Here is a 25393-nt window from a genome sequence, read left to right as displayed (position 1 = left end):
TATAATATAAATGATTATCTGGCAATAAACATACTTGTACAGTTATGTCAAAGTTGAACTTTTAAAAAAAGTTGGGACCTTATTTTGAAAGATACCTATGAAAACTGAACTGGAAGTGAGACAATGAACACTGTCAAACTGATATATTCAAGGATTTTTCGTTCTAGACCCTTTGGGAATAATACATTGGAAAGACAGCCATGGACTTCTGGTGTATCTACTTTGTTGTCTTCAGAAATGGATGTACATCTAAAGGAATAATTGCAGTTGTCAATTGTTTAGAAGTGCTTTGGAATGCTAATGGCTTTGAATCAGTAGCAATGTTGCTTAATAATGCATTAATACAATTGTTATATATGTAAATAACTTTGATGCACGGAACCTTACGCTCACACATTCTGCTACTTTTTCAAGCACTGAAACCAAGTCTGAAAAAGAGCTTGATATTCTACCTCTTTTATTGCATACACTGACATGTTATGGCCCAGTGGAATATTTTCATTTAATGATTTTATGGGCTATTTATGAAAAAAAAAAAAAAAAAAAAACACTCTTCACTTACTGACGAAAAACTTGTTCTGTAAATATGATGCCTAAAAAGAACATTTAAAAACAGCTCTATTTAATGAACTTTTAATGCAAGTTATGTAATATATAAAAAAGAACACAGGAATAAATGTAAACACATCAAATTGATTTGGAAAGTTTTAAAATCATTTATCAATGTCTCTGTCATTTCTTCATGCGTTGTGTCTACTTTTTTTAACACTGACAAATATACATTCAGATTTAGTTTGAAAGGTAAAAGTCTCTGGTGAGAGGTGGTGTCGACCTGAATCATATCTTTTTAAATAATCGGTTGAACTGTTTCACAAATCTTGGCTGAACCAGGGGTTTCGAAACTTTTTTGTTAGCATTTTATCATAGAATGTAAAAAAGCATTTTATACGTAAAACATGCTGAAAGTATGCCCACATTTTTCAAGTTAATATTTCATTAACTTAATGTATGCATGTTTACAGTTCTCTGAGGTTAATGGTCACAATCATTTGCTTTAATAATCGCGATTTTTAGTTTTATTTCAATGAATCGTGCAGCCCCATTAATTTATTTTAATGTTACATTCGATTTTTGTTAATTATTATACTCCCGAACTCCTGTTTAGGAAACCATGGGCTGAACGATAAGTTCACGTATGGTGTAATTACGTCATGACGTGAAGAATCGCTGTTCTTTGAAACTAACTGTTTGAAAGAACCGATTCTTAGAAATGAACCGAACCTTCCATCACTTGCGCTGTAGGACTTTTATTTTGAAACTGAAAGTGATAACGTCGCATATGAAGATGTAAATGTGGCGCGCCAGTTCATTCTCTGGTTCAGTTTTACAGCCACAGTATATTTTTATAGAATTATTGTTTGTCTATAAAGCGACAAGTATTGAAATGTGGAAACTGCAAACAACCGAAGCTGGAGGTAACGTTTTATATGCAAAATGACTCGGTTTTTCGGTGTTTTAGTGTAACGTTACTACGGTAGCACTTAAAATCCAGACCAACTACTTGACCTTTCAAGCTATAAAAATGGTTATGTAATATGTTGCCGTTTACATTACAAGTCTTCCTGTTTATGGGACGACCTCTAAAGACTTGTATACTGTCACGGATAACTAAAGCATAGAGAGGCAGAGTGCATAATTATTGTGTAAAAGGCTATGTTATTAATGTCAAGACTTTCATTATGCTAGTAACATCAAATTAACTAATCTAATTCTACAAGGTAACGTTAAGGGTATTTTACTCATTGGATGTCCCATTAAAACAAACTGCAAAAAGTTTGTTTGTAAAGTAAGTGGGAGTATTTGGTTTATTCCTGTTCACGATTTCTGATTTGTAGACTAGAATGTTGAAATTGATCATTTTCTCAATAAGAAGTAGGAATAATTGATTTTTTTTTAGTGTGAATCAATCAGTTACTTATTCAAAGCGTGGCTCTGGGTTTCACAGTTGTCACAAATGTCACCACCTATATCTTTTATGGTTATGATATATATTAGACAGAGCAATCTTAATAATAACGTTACATCAATAACAGACCCCTGAAATATTTTATGTACCAGATAGCCTATGTGTACCAGACATCATCTTTCTGACTGCCATGAAAAATGTTGACATGAAATCAAGACAGTCTGCACTTTCACAAATGGACTAGTTCAACAACACTTTTAGACCCTTCAAAAGTAAATAGTGGTTACAAATGTGATACAATTTTCTTATTATTGTTTACAGACAAAGATTTTGTCATATAACGAGAAATTCCCCATGTTTCCAGTAATTATTGTCTGGATAGCTTGGGATGCCTTAATTCACTTCTTTCCTTTCTGTTTCTGAAGGGGAATGTGTTGTTCTGCTCCCGGGTCAGGTATATGTGGTCGGCCGTAAGAATTGTGAGATTCTGCTGTCCAATGATCAGTCCATCAGCCGTGTACATGCCAACCTCACTGTCACTGAGCAGGTCAGTAACCCTGCTGTATAATGTTGACTAAAAAAACAAAGAGCTTCTTCAATGAAGAGATGTTTAAGCCTACTAATACTATGAATGCTTCTGTACACCCTCCTACTGTCATTCTTATACAGTATGGACCAAACCACAGTGAGAGGTGTGCTCAGATTGGAGAATATGAATAGCACTGCCTTTGACTTATATTTTCAAAAACATTATTTGCACTTTTCTTCAAACATGCAAAAGTCATCTTTGCTTTGTTTTTCCTTTGCTTTCTTAGTCTGTCCATACATATCTTAGGTTGCTTAATGAGATTGCCTCAAAGGCAACATTGTGGAAAGTTTTCACAAAGTAATCAAATTTTAATGTACTTCTTTAATGTTTTTTTTTCGTGTGTGTGTGTGTGTGTGTGTGTGTGTGTGTGTGTGTGTTATTTTACTAATTACTCTGCAGAACAGTAATCATGTGCATCATTATTTCCCTTAGTCATTCTTATTATGAATCCAGTTAGTCATTCTTGTTGTGGAGTCCTTATTTAAGTTCAGGATGCAATACAGTATATTTGTATATTACTAGTAGCTTGTTGGAAAGTTTTAGGGGAAGAAAATTAAATGTATTGACAGTGAATACAACTAAGAATGTAGATTTTTATTGCTAAATGCATTTAGAAATAAAATCTATATTTTAAAAAGTACAGTAATTTGATATAGGTATTTTAAAATAGTCAAAAATGAAAAAAATATGAAATTTCACGTCCATTTTAATTAATATACTTTGATAGATCACTTGTCATCTTTTAAGGTATATGATAGTACCGCGGTATTGAATTACAATACCAAACTGTGTTGAAAATATAAGCAAACTTTAGTGCTGTCCTCTTAATAATCAGTTGAATACCTTTTTTTAAAACTAACAAAAATAATATTTTCCAACCAACATTTACATGTACTTTTGATTGTGCTAGAAAAATTGCCAAGAAAAGCAATGTATTTGAGACAAAATATTCTATGGGTGTGCAACTCTCATTGCATGAATTCACATATTAATTTGTGGATGTGCTAAATTTTTCTATGACTTCACATGTTTTGATACGAGTGTGTGTTTTGCACCATATTCACTGCAGCAACTGTAGCAAAAATGAGAGCGTATGTGATTGTGATTCGAAGGATAGGATTTGTGCACCTGCACAACAATTTAAGAAAGTGTTGTGTTTGTTGGAGAAGAAAAAAATCCAACAAAACTCCTAAAAGATTTTTCTCTGTGACTTTAAATGTATTGATAAATATGTGTGGCTATTCTCTACAACTTCAAATTCCAATCGTCATAGGTGTTCAGTTGTTTTGCTCCAAAAATACCTTCATAAGCCAGCTCCGGATTTGATAGTTAAGTGTATCAAGTTTAACTTGAGATGGCATTGCATTCTGTAAATGCGTGCTTGCAGGTGTCATGCCCTAGAGGGCCCTGTTTCCCTTACAGCTGTATTTTAGATGGATTATTTGACAGTAGTTTGAGGTAAATCTTGAGTCTGACAGGTTACTTTCTTGTTCTTATACTGTTGGCAGGCAGTCACTCTGAAGGACAGCTCTAAATATGGCACTTTCATCAATGGTGAGAAGCTTGAGACTGGCTCCACAAAGACCCTGCAGACAGGAGACAAAATCACATTTGGTGTCTTCCAGAGCAAGTTCAGGTTTGTATGTGACTATGCATTCCTTTGTGTATTTAAGGATGCTTTAGTAGTGGCTGATAGTGGTAAAGGAATTGTTGAGCCAAAAAAAAAAGAATTGACCCATATGGTGTCCCAAAAGCCTATTGTGTTCCGTCTGTGCACTACAATTGGAGAATCTCTGAATGCACTACAATTGGAGAATCTCTGAATGCACTACAAATGGAGAACCAATTGACTGGTCACTTTTTCTCGCTTGTTACTATAATGAATGACTATTGAAGCTTTCGAGCTTCAAAAAGAATTGTGAGATGTCTCTATTTGGCCGAGCAGTCGTTTGGGTGGCTCGCCAATGTATTCGAATTTTCTAATACATAAAATAAGTAATCTTGACCAGAGTTATTGTGGGGAAAATATGAGGCCAATTATAAGCACCCTGTTTCCCCACACAGTTTGGAGAAAGAGTGTATTGTGGTGTGTTCCTCGTGTCTCGATAACGAAGGGAAAGCCTCCCTCTCTCAAGATGTGCATTCTATCGGAGGGCGACTTGTCAACTCCTGGACACTTGAATGCACGCATCTCGTCATGCCCACTGTAAAGGTCACCATTAAGGTAAGAAGGCCATTGACCTCTTAAAGGGATAGTTCACAGAAAAATGTAAAAATTCTGTCATCATTCACTCAGCCTCAGGTTGTTCCAAACCTGTATAAATTTCTTTGGTCTGTTGAACACAAAAGTAGATATTTTGAAGAATGTGGGAAACTGAACAGTTCTGGGGCACCAATGACTTTTTTTCCTACTATGGAAGTCAATGGTGCCCCCATTACAAACTTTCTTCAAAATATCCTCCCTTGTGTTCAGCAAAACAAAGAAATTTATACAGATGTGTAACAACCTGATGGTGAGTAAATGATTACAGAATTTTCATTTTGGGGTGAACTATCACTTTAAGCATTTACTATAACTTTCAATCCTTGAGGGTTTATTCAGTTCCCTGGTAAACTTAAACATTCACTGAATTAATGTCTCTTTTGGCAGACGATCTGTGCGTTGCTGTGCTGTCGGTCTATAGTAAAGCCTGAATTCTTCAGTGCGTTTAGCAAGGCTGTGCAGCAGAAACTGCCACTGCCTAAAGCTGAGAGGTACAGAATGTTTATTTTCTCTCTCGCTTACAGTTGCTTGTTCTTTTTCATTTAAATAGCTGTGACGCAATATTTTGAATAGACATTATAGATCAGATGTTGCTGTGTTTTGTGTGGATCAGATTTAGGCCTCCGATTGATGAGCCCAGCCTGGCTAAAGAGGACGTGGATCTGAGTGCACGACCTGAGAGAAAGAGCCTCTTCAAGGGGAAAACTTTTCTGTTTTTTAACTCTAAACAGGCAAGAGGGATTGTTTAACTACTACTAATATTATAAATGATACCAATACTGTAACTATTAACATTATATTATTATGACTGTTATACACTAGTATTCAAAGGGTTGTTTGGAGGGAGAGAAATTAAAACTTTTATTTAGCAAGGATGCAAAGAAATGAGATTTCCATTTCAAATAAATGCTGTTCTTTTGAACCTTCTATTTAAAGAATCCTGAAAAATCCTGATCACAAAATAAGCTTATTAGAATGGTTTCTGAGGGATCATGTGACATTGATGACTGGAGATTAAATGCGAATAAGAGACTTTAACATAAAAATGAAAGAGAAACATTTTCAGATTTTTTTTTAAGTTTACACGGAGATGATTACAGTATCGCTTTGAAACCTACTTCAAAGTTTGCTATCTCAGGCCACCAAAATGCTGTTGTTGTTGTGTTAATGAACGGTCAGAATGCATTAAAAGTTTTATATATTTTATATACATTAAAAGCAGGATATATACAGTGGGGGAAATAATTATTTGATCCCCTGCTGATATGCAAGTTCGCCCACTTACAAAGAAATGAAGGGTCTATAATTTTTATGGTAGGGTTATTTTAATGGATAGAGATAGAATATCAACCAAAAAATCCCCCCAAAAAACACATTATATAAAGGTTATAAATTGATGTGCATTTCAGTGAGTGAAATAAGTATTTGATCCCCAAGCAAAACATGCTTTAGTACTTGTGGAGAAACCTTTGTTGGCAAGCAGAGGTAAGATGTTTCTTGTAGTTGGTCACCAGGTTTGCACACATCTCAGGAGGGATTTTGGTTCACTCGTCTTTACAGATACTCTCTAAATCCTTAAGGTTTCTTGGCTGTCGCTTGGCAACTCAAATTTTCGTCTCCCTCCACAGATTTTCAGTAGGATTAAGGTCTGGAGACTGGCTAGGCCACTCCATTACCTTAATGTGCTTCTTCTTGAGCCACTCCTTTGTTGCCTTGGAGGTATGTTTTGGGTCATTGTCATCCTGGAGCCATCCACGACCCATCTTCAGTGTTCTGGCTGAAGGAAGGAGGTTCTCTTCCAAGATTTGACAGTACATGGCCCCGTCCATCAGCCTCTCAATACAGTGAAGTCGTCCTGTACCCTTAGCAGAGAAACAGCCCCAGAGCATAATGTTTCCACCTCCGTGCTTGACTGTAGGGATGGTGTTCTTGGGGTCATAGTCAACATTTCTCTCCCTCCAAACACGGCGAGTTGATGCCAAGGAGTTAGATTTTGGTCTTATCTGACCACAGAACTTCCTTCTAAGCCTTCTCTGAATCATTAGATGTTTTTTGGCAAACTTCAGACGGGCCTGTACATGTGCCTTCTTGAGCAGGGGGACTTTGCGGGTGCTGCAGGATTTTAATCCACTGCGGCGTAGTGTGTTACCAATGGTTTGCTTGGTGACTGTGGTCCCAAATGCCTGAGATCAGTAACAAGCTCCTCCTGTGTAGTTCTGGGCTGATCCCTCACCTTTCTCATGATCATCCTTACTCCATGAGACGAGATCTTGCATGGAGCTACAGACCGAGGGCGATTGATTTTTCATTTTGTATTTCTTCCATTTCCGAATAATCAAGTCGTCTTCTCTCCAAGCTCTCTTCTTGGTGATGGTCTTGTAGCCCATTCCAGCCTTGTGCAGGTCTACAATCTGGTCCCTGACGTTTGACAGCTCTTTGGTATTGCCCATGGTGGTGGAGAGGTTGGAATGGAAAATACATTCTGTGGACGGGTGTCCACTGACATAGGACATTAGGAGTACTTTCTTAAAAGGGTTGGTATAATGCCCTTTTCACAAGATATATGTGTGTATGTGAAGTTTTAGCTCAAAATACCCCTCAGATATTTTTATATAGCATGTTAAAGTTGTCACTTTTTGAGGGTGAGCAAAAACGCACCGTTTTTGTGTCTGTCCCTTTAAATGCAAATGAGTTGCTGCTCCCAGCACATAGGGCGGAGCTTCAACAGCTCGTTCTAAGCAGCTTTGATTACCATACACACACATGCACTGAAAATTTCAAAAACTTTTAGCCTTTTATGTTCAAACCGGAGTCCGAAAGATGGAGAGACTGAAGAATAAGTGACAACATGTAGACAACATTTCTGAATGGTTAGTAGATGAATTTATGTAGCTTATGTGTAGTTATCTGATTAGCATATTCTGTCTTGATAATCTATAAATTGTGTTCCGGGGGTGGGGTTTATGTAAATTTTAGGGTTAGTGATGTCTCTAACCCGGGAGGAATGTTGTGTAGTCCCTACCAGCCGTTTGTTGTAGTCCTTAAAAAAAGCAATTTCTTTAAAAGAAAATATCTCCCTTTGCTTTGAACTTTGAGCGTCGTAACTTTGCAGCTGTTGTTTATGCTCAAACAGCAACATTACACACTAATTAAAGTTAGAAAAGTGAAATCATAATCAACCACCCCTTTAAAGTGGCAGGACTAATCTGTCCCTAATCTATAGACCCTTCATTTCTTTGTATGTGGGCGAACTTACAACATCAGCAGGGGATCGATCAAATAATTATTTCCCCCACTGTATGCTGGTTTGGCTGCTGGCCTATTTCACTAAATATGAGGCCAAAGGATTGTGATATTGTCTCACTTTCATGTTTCTTATCAGTTCACGTGGCCAGTTACTACATAAGAAAAAGATGTTACCTTTATACCCAAGTCTGTGCAGAAGTTTTTTTTTCTTCCACAGACCACCCACAAACTGCAGCAGCTGTGTGTCTTTAAGTATTTCCACTACCAAAATAAGACATCTTCGTTTTTGTTAACTTACAAAAAGACTCCTTCATTTCTACTTAATTTCTCTATTATACTGTAATGCTGGAAAATATTGCCAGTTACAAGCACTCTGACCTTTCTTACCAATTTCACGTCTTCTTTATCTCTGATCTTTTCCCTCTGACAAATCTTAATTCATTAGGCTGTTATATACAGTGAAAAAAGTTGGATCATGTCACATAGGAGTTCCTCCCTGCTGTTCTGTATTAATCAGGAGGTCTAAAAGAGTGCTGATTAGCTCAGAGTAAGAGCAGACCATGTGATGTCGAACAGCTGGTATATTCTCTGTAGCCAGCAGGTTCGTTTGTGAGTGAATACCTGCTGATCGAAAGTACAGCAGTGCAGTGGGGTCACATGGTCACTTTTTTGAGTGGGAAGTTTTTAACCTCTGGAGACCCAGAAAGTTAGTTTTTCCAAAAGTTCTATTATCTATCGTTATAATATTATTTATAAATATAGTATTATTTTCATTTTAGTTTTAGTTGTGTGCTGGTTGTCATTTTATTTTAATTTATATTCCATTTCCTGTATAGTTTCAATTTATTTATTTATTTTTTTCAGTTTTTATTTGACTAATTTTAGTACAACAAGTTGTTAGTACAAAAAATGTTTTAATGTATAAATGTTTAAAGCATACAAATGTTCAATTTCTTGTTGTTGTGGGACAAAATAAAAGGCCCATCCTGTTCTTTTTTAATATCTAGCAGGCATCAGTTGAATTTTCTCTCTTGCAGGACATAGCTGTAATTAGGTTAAAACAATTTAGAAAATCCGTCACTGATGTTTTGTGTATCTTTTCAGATGAAGCGTTTGAGTCTGGCAGTGAGTTGTGGAGGTGGAGTGTTTCGGCTTTTGGACGAGGGCTCTCTGCCCGTTTCACTCTTGGAGTCGAGCAGCACTTGTGTGGTTGACATGATATCGGGAAACTCCCAGGCTGTGATCCCTCCAAACTCCAAGAAGTGGGTGGATTCTGTGGCCCAGATTCTGAACAGGTGTGTCTGTGTATTTTTTGCTGATGCGCAGTCTATGCTGTCTGTTATTAGTTCAGACAATGTCTATAGCAATTATTCTGTATATTGAGTTATATGATAAACCTGTTCCACCTACTGTTTGAAAAAAGAAAAAAATATAGTTTGCTGTTGTTTGATTCCATTTTGTATACTGTGCATGTATTTGTTGTGTGTTTGTTTGTGCCAGAACACACATTCCTGCTCCATCATTTAAATTAATTATATAATAAAAAATATGTAATTTTGCATATATATTATTGCTTTACTGATTTTTGTAGTTCTACTCAGATAGCTCTAAATTATTTGTTGAAATTTGTTTCTTTCTAATGTTTTGTCTTCACACAGAAACGGCTTGCGCTTTATCACAGAATCTGAGATCGGATTGGCTGCCATTCATGTCAATAATCAAACATACTGCAATCCCTGTTCTTCTATTCAATCTGGTGGGTTTACATACACTTACATACACATTTTTAGTTTTAGAACATTACTCTTTCTTAGTAGTGTTTTTTCAGTATGTTTCAGCATGATTGAATACTGTTGAATATGATGATGATTGTTTGTACTTTTTATTGTGTGCATAATGGACCTTTCATGGCAGTGAATTTGAGAAGTGGACTTCCTGTTCGCCAAAAGGATTGGCTTCATGCACAAACTGACATATCAATAACAATTTCTCAACATTTCTTCACAGAATCTGTGAAAGTGAAGTCAGTCATTGCTGCTGCAACACTTTCTCAGAACACTGCTGTGGATGAGACGGCTCTCGCGGCACCTTCCCAGAATATCACAGCCTATGTGGTCAACACTGAGCTCTCTCAGGACCAGAGCAGGTAGAAGTCTGTGCCCTGAATCATACAGAGTACCTGTGTCTTCTTCAAGAATAGAAATATAAAACAAATTGGACCACCTAACATCTCCAGATCTGGGTAGGGTTGCACCAGCCATTCGTAAGTTCTTTCTTAAATTGGAACGTAAAGTCCACACTAGAGGCTTAGTAACTACTAGCTAATTTGTAACTAACTCTGTACTTTATTTCGTTGCACCATATTTTCTTAAGGCAGAATGTAAGTAGTTGGTCATAAGCTCTCCGTAAAGTAATGCATAGTTGCATAATATGACGTTTATCCTTAATGATCAAACAGCAGCCTTCAAATACGTGAGCAGAAGTTGTGTTTAAAGGCTATGAATTTCACTTTATCCTTCATTCTTTCTTCTCTTGTCTTGCCTCACGTAACTAACGGTAAAATAAGTTTTCATTAAAATATGATACTATTTAATCATGAATAACATAATAGATATTTTTGTATATAAATAACATGAAACTGTTTATAATGAATAAGGATCAATTAATAAATACTGATACAAAGAAACGTGTGTAAATGTCAGCATTATCATATGCTTTATGTCTAAAGGATTCAAGTCTTTCGGGTAAAACAAGAGCTTATTGATGCAAATGAGTCTGCAGTTTTATTCCAGTTGTTACTCCTGGTTGAAGGCTTCTGTAAATATTTTGTTTATTCATTGAGTTACATTTCAATTGGCCAACGTGAAAATATTTAGTAGTTTGTAAGTTGTAACTTAGTGTCCATTTAAGTCAAAACTAGACTAAGCTGTAACTTACTTTGCTGGTGCAACTGGCCCCTGAACCTCAGAACAATAACCTAACATTTTAAATGGTGTTCAATCCTTTTTGTGCTTTGAAATGAACTAGACTTCTGCTTTAAGCAAATGACTTAACTTTTGGAAGTGAGACAACAAAACACAAATTAAAGTGAAGAAAACAATCATTGTTAATTCATTGTTATGAGCTGATTACTCATCTATCCAGTGTTGGTCCTTTTTTAAAATTATAATTATTGGATTTTTTTATATATATATATATATATATATATATATATATATATATATATATATATATATATAAAAATAAACCAATCAATTCACAGTCTGCAGGCCAGAGTTCAAAAACCACTATTGTACAGCACTTGCAAATAATGTTAATAAATAATGTTAAAAAAGTGTTAATATAAATCTGTCTTGTAAAGTAAGTCAATGTTCATATTTTCAGGATGGTTACAAGTGGAATGAGTGCAGTTGGTGAGACTCCTGAGAAGACACGTCCCACAAAGAAGGGCTCCACACTATCAGCAACCAATAAATCCTCATCCCTCGGCCCGGAACCTTCCACTTCCACTTCCCGGATCATCAGTGAGACGGTGAGGTCATCTGAGAGCTGCAGCGTGGTTGAGCCTGAGCAGAGGATGAAGAAAGGTTCTGCTCCTTCGGGCAGGGGGCAAGTTGAATTTGAAAGTTCTGGGAAGTTGACAGCACCTCCCAATGGCAGCACCACACTAAAACAGTCCCCCCAGAAACAGACAGCCCTCACAAACTTCTTTCAGCCTGCCAGCAAGAAAAGGCAAGTCTGATGCCACACCACATCACTATAGCTACATTCACACTGAAAGCCTCAATGCTCAATTCAGATTTTTTTGCTCAGATCCAATTTTATTTGTTTGGCTGTTCACATTATCTTTTAAATATGGCTAATATCAGACTGACCCGCATACCCAAAAGGACATTAACAAAGGCGTCACTCAGCACGCGGTCATACCAAAGTAAACATGGAGGTTAGGTTACTGAAGTCAGCATTTACACATTCATTTATAAGGTTATGTGCCGCGGAAGCCAGCGAATTTGGACGAGGATGAGGAGAAAGAGAGTAGTTTTTTTGTGTAGTTTTGCTTGTATAGAGCTGTCACCATATTACTTGTGAGTATAACAGCTCACCGTCCCTCCACTGACTTACTTCGCTGCCGTCTTCCATTTTCAAAGACCTACCGGTATGTAAAATCTTTGGAGTGATCAGCTCAGAATTGTGACGAATGTCGATCAAGAGTAACATAAATGTCGCATGAATTCTGATATGACTGTTCAGACTGAGGTCACATGGAAAAACATCTGACCTGTATCTGATCCACATATTGAAGTGGCCCAAATCAGAATCGAAAGGATTCCAAGTGGTTTATGCTGTTCAAACTGTGATTTGAAAAAAATCTGATCCGAGTCACATGCGAGTAAAAAAAATTGGATTTGTGCCACTTATGCCTGCAGTGTGAACGTAGCCATAGACATTTTAAAATAACTGTTTTCTATTTTAAGATATTTTAAAATTGAATTTATTCAAAGCTGGATTTTCAGCTGCCATTACTTCAGTCTTCAGTCACATGATCCTTCAGAAATCATTCTAATATGCCGATTTGATGATGCTCAAGAAATATTTCTTATTAGTATCAATGTTGAAAAGCACACACGTGAAGGACACACAAATGAAGTTAATACAGTTGCTTGCCTAGAATAAGTGATGTTCGTAGTGAAATTGAATTCATTTATTCGGTTTATGTTTTCATTTTTCTTTTTTTCTTTTACTTTTACGTTTGTGCTTTATCAATATGTAAAGTAATGAGACAGAAAATGCTGCATGTAGTCTAATAAATGTGATTAAAAGAAGTCACATGGCCAACCAGCTAATGTGTCTCAACTGACCACTCATAATCATATCACCCAGGATAGACATTAAAACCAGGTGTGCAGGGTCATTGACACTGTTTTCATTTTGAAAGGTTGCATGATGTTTGAACTATTTTATGAATATGTTTTGTTTATGGTTGCAGGCCCCGTGAAGACAGTGCCAATTCTGTCCAGTCAGAGATCAAAATCTTCAGAAAAGACAGTGAAGATAAAAAAGACGAGATCAAGCAAAATTCCTCTGCCAAAAACTCACAATCTGCCCAAAACCAACACAGCTCAGTGTCAAGATCTGAGTTCAGTGCCAGTCTGGGTCAGGCTTGTGGGTCCAGTCAAAGCTCTGGCAGCAAAAAGAGGAAGGAACCAGAGCTAGACGTCCCATCAGGCCCGGAGGAACCTGAAGCAGCTGCGGATTTAGAAATGTCACTTGAAGAGCTTGAATCCATAATGTCCGACGACATGGATCTGCCTCTGTGTGCTGCAGCTAATAAAAAACAACGTCTTGAGTCAGGACCGAGCAGCACAATCAATAACCCACAATTGCCCAATCAGCAAGAGGGCACTGAGTCCAAAAGCAGAAATGGCACTAGGAACAACATTCAGAACTTGCAGTTGGACAGAACTGGCTCAGGTGCAACAAATCAGGGCTCTGAGAGGCAGTCAAAGAGGTCACCCAATCAAACGCCAGATCTGGCAGCACATAGGTCAGCAAACAAGGGGAAAAGACCAGAACTTGAAGAGGTCAAAAAGGAGGAAGTGTCTTTTGTTGTGGTACGGAGACAGCCATCATTTGTTTCCTATAAATATATTTTCTGTTTTTATCTACAGAACAGCTAGTCCCATGTTTTTTTTTTCTTTCTTTCAGAATTTAAGGACTCAAAATGGCATTTCTCAGCACAGTGAGACTGTAAGAAATCAGGAAATGCAGGTGAGAGGTTTAAATACAGACATTAGTTGTGCGTCGGTTTGACCTATGCTACCTAATAATATCTTTTCAGGGTTTCACAAAGGTCATCACAATGTTCACCCTGTTTTCCCTCAGAGTGTCTTGTAATATGTTGGTGTAATAAAATCTCTGTTGATCTGAAGGCCTCAACCTCCAAAACTGGATCTGAGAATGATGCTGCGCTGCCCAGGAGTCTCCTACAGGTTCAGTTTAAGTCCCTGACTGTGAGCACCTCCTCTTCCAGATCAAGACCTTGCCCACTACAGACCCGTGACCCCAATGACAAAAATGTCAAAAGGTTCCGCAAGGTCTGAGCGAGTGTCTCGTGCACGCTTCTGTAATATTATGGCAAAGTATCACAGTGTTTGTTTATCTGTGTACATGATAATTTAAATGGCTTCTATGTGTGCATGTTTAGGCAAATGTCCCTGGATTTAATGGGCTGCCCAACATTATCGGAGGCTCGGATCTGGTGGCTCACAATCGCAGCAAGAACTCTGAACTGGAGGAATGGCTTAGACAGGCAACAGAGGTGAGAGACCACAGGAACAAGGAAATGAGTGGCAACAAACCATGGGAAATGGGTGTTATACTTAGACTGTATTATATTTATGTTATTGCTTATTTTTGCTTGCATTGAAACAGTAGTAGGCATCATTTTTTCCCCAAAGTGCCTCTTGTGCAAAGCTTTATGCTTATATCATACTATATAAAATGCTATTTTATACAGATGACTGCCAGGGTGCGAAAGCCTTTCGTCATGAAATTACATTTTAATTTTGTAAAAAAAACATTTATTAAGAAATTAATGCATTTGATGCAGTTGATCAAAAGTGACAGACTTTTACATTAAATAAATGATGTTCTTTTGAACTGTCTATTCATCAAAGCATTAAAAAATGTATCACAGTTTCCACAAAAATATGACCTGCTTTAAAAATATTAAGGATAAGGATCATGTGACACTAATGACTGCTGAACATTCAGCTTTGCCATCACAGGAATAAGCTGCATTTTAAAATAGAAAAAAAAAAAATTATTAAATTGTAACAAGATTAAACATGAATAAGATTAAATCAATAAGATTAACTTCTGAATACCATATTTCCTTACTGAACCCCACTGTATTTATGTGTTCTTTTCCCCTAATGTTGTAGTTTGCGCATAACTATCACTGTGATTTGTGTGTGGAATGTTAAGGACCCTGGATACCGAGTTAAAGGAGAACTCCGGTCAATTTTAAAATTGAGCTAATTTTTTTGTAAATTTGGAGTGCTGTCAGTACAGAGAACAACGACAAAAATCGGTGTTGCCTACACCGTGTTATCCTCTTTTTAAAATTTGCACCCTGTTGACTTAAATGGGGCAAGTTTTAAACCTGATTTTAGCCTCTTAACATCCTTGATGTGTCATTACAAGTGCCCAGCTAATGTGAGTGATTCCTTCAGAGTAAACACGGTGAATCTGACTGCAGTAGATGTGAAAGATATGAATAAAAGTGATGTTAATTCATCTACCTGAGGCTACCTGTTAGGCTACGCTGGTTAAGAGGCTAAAAGCAGGTTTAAAATTTGCCCCATTTAAGTCAACAGGGTGCAAATTTTAAAAAGAGGATAACACGGTGTAGGCAACAGCGATTTTTGGCGTTGTTCTCTGTACTGACTGCACTCCAAATTAATGTTAAAATTGACCGGAGTTCTCCTTTAAACATCAACACTGATAGCAGTAACTTTTTTTTCTGAAAACTAAAAGCAACAATAGCACAACAAACTGAGCTGTCATCCATTCACACAATCGCACAGTGCAATGGATGTGAAACAGACTTAACCTGTTAAATTACATCTTTACTTTGGAGCACAAACGACACAAAATCACAGTCGCTAGTAGATATAAATGGTCATAAGCTGAAGCGCAAGTTTTTTTAGCTTTCAATTGATGTGTATTTTGTCATGTTTTAATTAGTATGCATTTGTTAATTTATACAGTGAATGACAGTATACAGAAAGCAGTTTACAGGAGCATTTCTAGCTTCTAAATAACACAGGCTGTGTGAATTAGAGGAAGGACTACCTCAAAATGTAGTTTCTTGGATTAGGGACTTCTTCTAATTTAAATACATTCACCTTACTAGTGGTTGCCAAACTCTGACATATATTCTCTCTCTTTTAGGAGGAAAAACAGAATGAACGGGAGGAGATTTTGGGAGATGATTTGTTCAGGTATGCGGTCTATGTGCTTGTGCAGACAGTAGGGCATAAAAAATGGATATGGGGAGGGGCAAACAGACAGAATCAAGTGAGTGACGTCAAGTGGGACGTGAGCAATTTTAGTGCTCTTTTGAACCCTGACTGAGATTGTCTGATCCCAGTACATTTCTCACCATCATGCAGACAATCGCCACCTGCCTAAACTAACACTACATTCAACAAGACACTGACCTCTGACCACAGATATCAAGGCTCACAATGAGACAATAACCTTTGTGTTGGCACACTATGGGCTTAGCCTGGGGTGGACTGGCTGAGACTGGTTTAAGCGACGGGATAGTGTTACGCACTGAGGCAGGCCGGCAGAACAGAGGTATTGGATCCGATTCCCAGTATTGTGCCCCGCTTTGAATCCTCTGTCAGATAGGCTCTCGGATATTTGGCGGTAGACTTCTACAGCTTTGACATACCTTTGAAAAACTTCACTCAACCGCAGCAAGTTTCTTTCGTAAAGTCATGCACCCTTTTTATGAACTGAATTCATGAACTCATCAACTGTGTGTTCTGGCTGCTGATAAGCTACCAGGTCTGATCCACCAGTGTCACAGCATCACGCAAGAGTTCTTGAAGGGGGTGTTTTCTCCTTTTAGCAGATCCTTCATTTTCGCAGAGCACGCTTGGAAAGTATGACGTCAATGATTTCCCAACTGCTTTTAAGTCATTGTTCACTGTTGAGGCCAGCTGGGCTGTGATGACCCATTGATATTTCTAACAAGCTCTTGCTGATTAAGTGATTAGGACAGAAAATACAGTGATGATTTCAGTTAGTGGTCAGTGTCTTGAGATTATTTCTTTAGTAGATTCACTCATATCATATATATATATGGAATGCAAATAATTGGCATAACTTTACTTTCAGATATTGGCGTAGACTTTGTCCTCATACAACTGAAACGTCGCCACCATCTTGTGTCTTAAGGCCCGGGTATACATAATTTTCTGAGTTCCGCTCCATGCGCAAGCCTTTCAAAGGATGCTTCTTTGGTCGAGCCTTTAGGGTCGCATCTTCTTGGAGAAAGAAGGGTTAGGCCTTGTCAGGCACAGAATTGTTGCCTGGAGACTGAACATGGCTAATGGGGGACTTTCAAGTGGTGCCATTTCTCCTGACAAAGCAGAAAAACCCACACTCGCGCCCTCAAATATACACACAGTCACGGCTGTGTGGTTGTGTCCAACACAATTGTTTGATCTCTGAATCTACTCAGCCAGTCATGCATGGGGTGGGAACATCACACAGAAAATAAAAAGAATGAAAAGAAAACAGCACCTCTGTTTTTCAAACATCTGCTCCAGCTCCCTCCCCCAGGCTAATGAAGTGTCCCAGACATGTTTTATGGAAGGGGATGTCTGGTTTGATGACTTTTAAATAATGTCTGATTTTTACTGCATACCAGTTTATATCAATTTGCTCAGTTATTCAATCATTTAGACATCAGTTACTAATTGTCACCGTTGGGCAGGAATGTTAAAAGCCTTTGTGGGAATGATGGTTGGACTGTATAAGTTACTTGCTTTTGTGTTGAATCTGTTTTGTTTTTCTCTTTTTCTCTCAGGTACAACCCTAAACCTGCAAAGAAAAGATAATAATGTTCATAATGTGGTAAATATCTGTGATAAGATTGCCAAGCAAAACACATTTCCATTTTTGTTAGAGATTTATTTGTCTATAATAAAAATACTGTGTACAAAACTTATATGTAATAAATGTTGAAGTTTTACAAAATTGAGCAGTTGTATTTACCCTCCTTGTGAAGAAGCTTCAATCATTCTGCAATGAATTAAATTACTTTATTTCTTACAGCTCAGATTTGTCTTATGCTTTTGATTCCTTCAAGTGTACTTTCATGTCTTTTGGTGAAATCTGCAGTCTAAACTGTCACTGCACACAAGGATACCCTCAGCAATCTAAATTTACAGTATGAATGGCTGAGGTGAAAACGTAATGCTTTAGAAGTTATAATTTCAAAGCAATATAACATTTATTTGGCACTATAGATAAGTATGAAATAAAACATTTCACCAGTATTCAGTACTGTGAAATACCTTATTGAGGGGTCAAAACCTGTTGCAAATCTCTAAAACATCTCACGTTGGATTAATCTGAATTCTCTGATCAGAAAATCCTTATTTAACTATTTTACTTATAAAATACCTTAGGGACTGAGACAGACCATGGTTACTATAAATTACAATGTACTGTAGGTTTGGCACTTGTTAAAAGAGTAAAGTTGGTTTGGATCTTGTCTGATAGAAAATATACACATAGTCCAGGGTCTTACAATATGGCCTCCTAGTTTTTTTTTTTTAGCAGTAATCCTTCTGAATACCAAACTTGTCCAGATCAACTTGTGGCTCTGTTGCTGTAGACTCCTCCTTGTCTCATATGCTGCATTCACACTGACAGCAAATAAATCACTGAAGATCGCTGAGTCTCTGAGCCTTTGGTGTCTAGTAGGAATTCCTACTCTGCCTCTATATCCAACTCAGGCTGCTTCTCTTTGCTCTGCTCAACCTTGTCACTTCTCAACAGCAACAGTCTGTAGCTTGTGACGCCAACTATGAATGATGTTCAGTTGCTTTGCCGCTACAAATCGCTGTCAGTGTGAACAGCCCTTTAGGCACTTTGATCATTAAATGAGAGATAATGATCTGTGATGTAATGTAAGAGCAGATTAACAATTACAGATTACTAATTACAAATAACAAGGCAACTGACAGCAACAAGAGGTAAAGCGTACTCCATCTAGACTTTAAATGACACTGACATATTGGCACATTACTGTATTTCTGACCAAAAAAAAACGCTTTTGTAAGAGTCCACATGAGACTCCATTGGGAAGAGAGTAGTTTCTCCTAGCTTCTGCTCATTTTTATAAATGTACTTTATTTTAGAAGTGGAAGGAAAGTTGAAGTTTCATTAGTATTCACTGCATACATACAAAGATGAGATGTATCCCAAGATGACTAACTGTCATGAAACACCTTCTCTTGGAGCCTTAGACAAATCCTCTTCCTCCGCCTTCACTTCCTTCTCTTCCCCGTCCTCCACACCCTCCTTCATCGGTGATCAATTTCCTGTTTTTCTTCATCCTCTGTTTCAGTCTCTTGAGCAAACAGCTAGCAATGCCAAGGGCGCCACCCTTCAAGAAGCGTACAAAGTTGTCACCAACAAGGGGTCCCATGGCAAAGAGCCCAGGCTCAGCATTGCACTCAAAGGTGTAAGGGTTTATGTCGACAGGATTCTGTCTGCAGGAGATTGGCCTACTGGGATCCAAGCCAAGGTACTGCCCTTGGTCCTTCAAGAAAAACAAGTTGGGATAGGTCCCGATCAGAACTAGCACCATTGAGACTTTGAAGACTCTAAGGACACCATTGGATCCCTTCATCACACAGTGCATGTCGGGCTGGAAGGAGAGCACACAGTGCTCAGGGAAGCTGGTGTAGTCAGGAAACAAAGATGGACTAGGATCTGTTGAATTGGCAACAGGGGATGCTGGGTAAATTTGGGAACACATCATGTGGTAGACCCTGTGATATTCAGGGTAAAGCGTCTTTGGCAACTGTTTAAAGATGAGACCTGGGTCATCAGTGCGCTTTCGGAATGCATGCAACACAGAGACCCTATGGTTCAGGGCACACAGCACTGCGTCGGCTGCGCTTAGCCCCGCCCCCACTACCAGCACAGGGTCAGAGGAAGAGCCCAGTTTGCCATGACAGCTGACAGCCACCCCAAGGTCACGCACACTGTGAAACACATAAGGGAGATCCTCCCCCTCTACTCCCAATCGAGCTGGAGAGTCAGATGCCCCTGTTGCTAAGACAACATTCTCGGCAAATAAGCTAAAAGGGACATGAGTGTCACCTTGAAACTGTTGGTAGCCCCTGACCTCCCAGAGTCCCTGTGAAAGCCCTTGGGACACCCCAGTAGTCTCTTTCATTCCTTCTTTGCCTCTTTTATCTTCATCTTCCTCCCCAATCTCCCCCCTTCTAATGCTATTCTCCATTCCAGTTTGTAACTCATTACTAAACCCATTTACCACTCCATTCTGACCGTTCTCTGTGCTGTTCTTATTGCAATAATCAAACCCATTTTTCACACCATTCAATTGACCATTCACAGTGTCCTTTTCATTCCCAATACTGTTTTCCTGACTGCGGTGAAGTTTTTGAACAGAGGTGACATAGGTATTGTCCACAAAGTTCTTCTGGAGACCCATGAGCTTGACATAATTTTTGTAGTAGGAGGAGATCTCATCTGGAGTGGCTCGATCATTGGACACCACCCTGTGAGAAAATCACACAGATATACAAAGGAACCCATCAATCTCAGAACCTACTAAAACATTAAAGAAATTAGACCATATTTCTGTTTGATAAGACCCGTAATATCTTCTTGATATCCTTGAGAAATACTTCTGCAGAGATGTCCAATCCTGCTCCTGGAGGCCCACCTTCCTGCAGAGCTTAGCTTCAACCTGTTTCAACATACCTGCCTGGAAATTTCTAGTAATAATGAAGACCTCGACAAGCTGGTTCAGGTGTGTTTAATTAGGGTTGTAACTAAACTTTGCAGTAAGGTGGTTCTCCAGGAGTGGGACGTGATATCCCTGTACTAATGGAAGCTGCCTTAATCATGTATGCAGTTCTCCTCCATAGTGCATACTTCCGTTTGCCCGGAGTCAAATCTCTGTAGTTGACTCCTGGTAACTCCATCCATATACCAAGACTAATGGTCAGCATCGAACCTTCCATTGCCTAGGAGACCAGAATGACAAAGTTTGTCAATGAAGGACATTTAGACAAATATATCTGTCCAGGTTTTCTTCACATTATGTAAGACGTACTGGGTAACTAGCATGACAAAACTCTGAAAATTCTCAAAGCTAACCTAATAGTTAGGGAAGGTTATTTTTTCAATTAATAATTTTTTTCAGCTCAGGCAGTTGTAAGTGAAAAGCATAAACCCTACTATTACAAAAGGATCACTCACGTGCCATGCACCGCCAGGTGTAGCTTTGCCCAAGACCAGATGAGGAATGTGATGTTTCTTTTCCAGCCTCCACTGCAGTACAGAGGGGAACTCAAAGCCCAAATCTGCATTTGGATGGAGGAGTGTGTCTAAGAGCACTGCCACAGGGTTTCCGGAACGCCCCTCTAAACCTTCACAAAGATACTCCAAATCCTACAAAAAGACATACCGGGCAATAGGTTTATTGCACAGTTGACTAACATTTTTGATTGCTTACATTGTTAAACTACACAACCTGTTTCATCACTAATTTTTTTACCTGTTCAGTGATGGGAAGATGCTTGGCTTCCTGTAGTTTACGAAAGAGGATGGGGCTTGGGTGCACAGCCATGGGATCTAAATAAGGAGTATACCCATTCAGAAGGTATGACAAGCATATGCCGGAAGGGCCATTACCTGTGAAGGGGAGACGGGAGAGAAGGTAACAATGGAATGTTATATTTTTGTGCATCTTTTATTCTTTAAATATATAATATTATTGTGAAATATTTCTTTACATCCAGACTAACTAAGAGCCATCACTATTGGTTGATGCTGTAAACACCCGTCTTTCATTATTGATGAATCAGATAATGTTTGCTCCTTGATGACTCACCAATGATGACTACTGGCACAGTTCGAGTACAGTCCCTCGGCACGGAACTTTCTTCCAGCAGAGGCATAGTGGTAGCCAGAATTAGAGCTGGCACTGATAAACAAAGAAACACACATCTGTCAATCAACATCAAATGAATCTTAGAATGTTACAGTAATGCCATATATGTGGATATTTGCTAAAACAGCCTTTGTATAGAAACCATTCAACTTTAAAATATTACCTTATGGTGTTGTGATGTTTGCATATTATTACTCGCACTGAATATCTGAAATTGATTAGCCTAATGCACAACAAATACATGGTAACCAACTTGTGATAGCCTGTAAATTCTATTCTAAATCTTTTATCCTGTCTATTGTTGTTTTTGTTTTAAGCTTTAGAGTGATTGCTGATGCAATTTTAGAGTGTACACAAGTCTAGTTTGATGTGTTGCATATTTACTTGGATTTACAAGCTATTTCTTTTCCACATGAGATGTATGAAAATGTATGAAAGTGTTTTAACCATAGAACCAAATTTACAGCAATGTCTCCCCTCTTGTCATATCTTATATGCAAAAGGTTCTAATAACAAAAAATATCACCAACTATGTATGCAAAGATGGCCTTGCTCAAACACTCTACCCTGCTGAGCTAATGCTAGCATTAGCACTGCCACTGCTTCCTGACAAAAGCAAATCATAATCAGTTTCACAGAGTGAGGCAGTGTTTACACCTGATTACACCTCAATTTGGCCTGTAATCCATGCTGCCCACGTTTATGTTTTTCAAAAAAGTGGGCTTGGCATGCTGACAGTCGGCACATCGCAGCCACCCGTCACAACCTTTTTCTTTGACCCTGGTTGTTTACTCTTTTCAGAGAGAGTGCGTGGGATTCCAGGCATAATCGGGTGTGAGAATGGCGGGACAGGGTGTGTAAAGGGCGGAGGGAAGCATTGGCAGGGTTTGGAACTGGCATTTCCACCCCACTGCCCCATTTAACAGTCTCCTGACCACATTCACAAGGGGTACTCACATGGGCTGACCAGCCCCTTGTTTTTTTCACACTCCTTTGTCTCTGTTTTCAAAAAAGATTCAATCCTCATAACATGTATTGCGCTGCTCTCTCTAGAATACTTGATTCTGACAGGTCAATCAAAGAATTCAGATGTCAAATATTTCTGAATAATGAGTGCTGTCCAGGGAAAAAAAACACCATAATTGACCGCTCATGCAGAAAACCAAATGTTTACTATAGCTGTGCTCATGTTCTGATCTTTTGGAGTATTTTGTATTTATTTTTTTCAGTTATAAATCCCTTATATATTTAACAAAGCCAGTGCCAAGCCAATACCAATTTTGAATGTGCCAGCTGCATTAAACTGTTGATAATAAGTAAAGTCAATAGAATTGTATGCTGCTGTTTTGTGAACAAACAGTTCTTTTGTCATTGACATTAGACATCTCCATATTCAAGTTGTTTAAATTCTTAAGACCTGGTATCTGGTATCATATGATGGGAAACCAAAACATCCGACATGGCAGGACACACTATTCTTAATAAGCATCTTATAACTGAAAGTACATTAAAAGTGTGAAGAAAGTTGTGCAGCTAGTGTCATGTCTGTGTGTGCCATCTAGACAGGCTATCAGTGAGTTTAAAGCTTAGACTGGAATCTGGATTGTGTGTGAGTATTGTATACATGCGTGCACGTGTCTGTGAAAGCACGTGTGTATGCTGTTGTGTATAAGTTTACGCCCCTAAAATAGTAGATGCACACTGAAAAGACGGGCAAATTAGGCAATAAAACTATTTCATTTTGAACAGTTTGAATAGTTCGGACAACAATCATTTCAGATATTAACTAATGGAGTGACAATGTTTACATGTTACTTTCTCTAAATAAGTACATTATAAATAACGTTCCTGTAAAATAAAAAAACATATATATAGCCACAACATTGGTCATGAAGACAAAAACAGAGGCTATGTAGCATATAATTTTTTTTTAACAGGAACGTTATAATTCTGAGTACCAAACACCTTCCTTAGAGCACGTAACGGCACAGGAATGGGAGCTGTTTTAATCTTTCGTTGAAGAAACTTAATTTCAGCTAGAGATAAAATTACACTGACTGTAACTTTAAGCAGCGGGTCTACGACTAAAATGCGTGTCAAAACATCAGAAGCGAATTATGATGTTTGATATTATTCTGCATAATTAAGGTCACATTTCAGTCGCAGACTACTGTTCAGAATAGTAATAAAGACGTTTCTATTGTGATTTTCTTACCTCCAAGCGAACAGTCTTCAGAATCTTTGTTTTTTGGATTCGCGTATCTCTAGAAGGCTCGGGATGCTGCACGCGGTATAAATAGTCCGTATCCCTAGTGGGAGGTTCCAAGCCAAGTCACCGGATGACATGGACGAATGATTACCTAAAGATGCAGATGCTGCTGACTGTTTTCTGGGAAAGCGCCTGATAACTAAGACGTATGATGATAGTGAACAATATTTAAAAAAGACATAGCACGTCGCTGAAGTGCGTTACTCCAGAGTTGCAGCACGGAAAAGCTGCCAGGCGTCAGTCACCATCCAGTATTATCTGCTCCTCGTGCCGCACCGGCAGGCATGTAGAGCGAGCCCAGATACGCGGAGTCTGCCTCGCGCACATGGCATCAGTGAAATAACAGTACTTTTTCCCGTTAAACGGGAGGAATCTCAATCGATCATTACTCGATGTGCGCGTCATGTTTGCAGCCCATGTAAAAAAAGAAAAAGAAAAAAAAGTCAGTTTAGCAAAAATGCCAATATGTTTTTTTTTTCTTTAATTCAATATCCCTTTTGCGTTTTATCTCAGTAAATGTGTGATTATTGGTGGGTTTTTAATTCTAAAACGAAATTTAGGCTATTTTAATAAAATGAAAGAATTCTGTAGGCCTACGTCAACATTGCGTGGTTTTAGTGCCATCGTTAGAGCGCTTTCTAGTTTGGGTCAAACGTTGCTTCAGTCATAAATGAGTCTCATACGTAACAAAGCTGCTTATTAATTTAGGTCGGCTAGGAAGTGCGTTACTGCTTCGATAAAACTATCTTGTAAGAGGTGCCACAGCAGAACGCGTCACTGATGACACTGATGCCGTAAGTTCATGTTGGCCTAAGTGTTTCCTAAACTAATTTACATTAGCCTATGTTATGTAACCTTACCTCACAGGCCAAATCAGTAAGGCTCAACCCTTTCGCGAACACCAACCAAAACGGTGTTCCTCCTCATTACTCATATTAGACTGGATGTAATATCATGAGTCAAGTTAAAGCCTTAGTTAAAACAATATGGTGAAAAACAGACTCACTAAAGTAGGCCTATATTCTCACTTAAGTAGGCTATATTCTGCTACGAGTGTCATAATCCATGGACTGTAAAAATTTCATGCATTATTTTGTTGTCTTTTTTATAAAGGGAACCGGAAAAAATATTTTAGTCATCGATTAGTTATTTTCATTTATTAGTTTATTTCTGTACGTTTAACTGACAGGACATAGCCATTGATATAGCCAACTATTTTGTTTTTGTATTAATATTTTGAATTATATATATATATATATATATATATATATATATATATATATATATATATATATATATATATATATATATATATATATATA

At 38.1% G+C, this 25393-nt stretch overlaps 2 protein-coding genes across 2 annotated transcripts; one reads left to right on the top strand and one right to left on the bottom strand.

The window, feature by feature from the left end:
* Positions 1 to 1300: 1300 nt before the first annotated feature.
* On the top strand, positions 1301 to 17922 carry nbn (nibrin). Its single transcript, XM_081389007.1, has 16 exons — positions 1301 to 1475; positions 2392 to 2513; positions 4064 to 4191; positions 4620 to 4779; positions 5206 to 5309; positions 5432 to 5549; positions 9169 to 9359; positions 9723 to 9820; positions 10072 to 10210; positions 11449 to 11796; positions 13052 to 13676; positions 13771 to 13833; positions 13995 to 14159; positions 14270 to 14383; positions 16021 to 16070; positions 17672 to 17922. The coding sequence occupies exons 1-16, from the start codon at positions 1352 to 1354 to the stop codon at positions 17700 to 17702; spliced, it is 2580 nt and encodes an 859-aa protein (XP_081245133.1). The 5' UTR covers positions 1301 to 1351; the 3' UTR covers positions 17703 to 17922.
* A 1074-nt stretch (positions 17923 to 18996) lies between these two features.
* osgin2 (oxidative stress induced growth inhibitor family member 2) lies at positions 18997 to 24148 on the bottom strand (the record flags this gene model as incomplete). The annotated part of the gene is given in 7 exon segments (XM_081388357.1): positions 18997 to 20402; positions 20782 to 20873; positions 21109 to 21300; positions 21407 to 21543; positions 21743 to 21835; positions 24018 to 24037; positions 24039 to 24148. Coding segments are annotated over 7 exon segments (1932 nt in total). The 3' UTR covers positions 18997 to 19114.
* Positions 24149 to 25393: the final 1245 nt, after the last annotated feature.

This window comes from Scardinius erythrophthalmus, assembly GCF_964197995.2.
Source record: "Scardinius erythrophthalmus genome assembly, chromosome: 16".
Taxonomy (NCBI): Eukaryota; Metazoa; Chordata; class Actinopteri; order Cypriniformes; family Leuciscidae; genus Scardinius; species Scardinius erythrophthalmus.
Note: the sequence above shows the minus strand (reverse complement) of the source record. Positions and strands in the feature narration are given on the sequence as shown.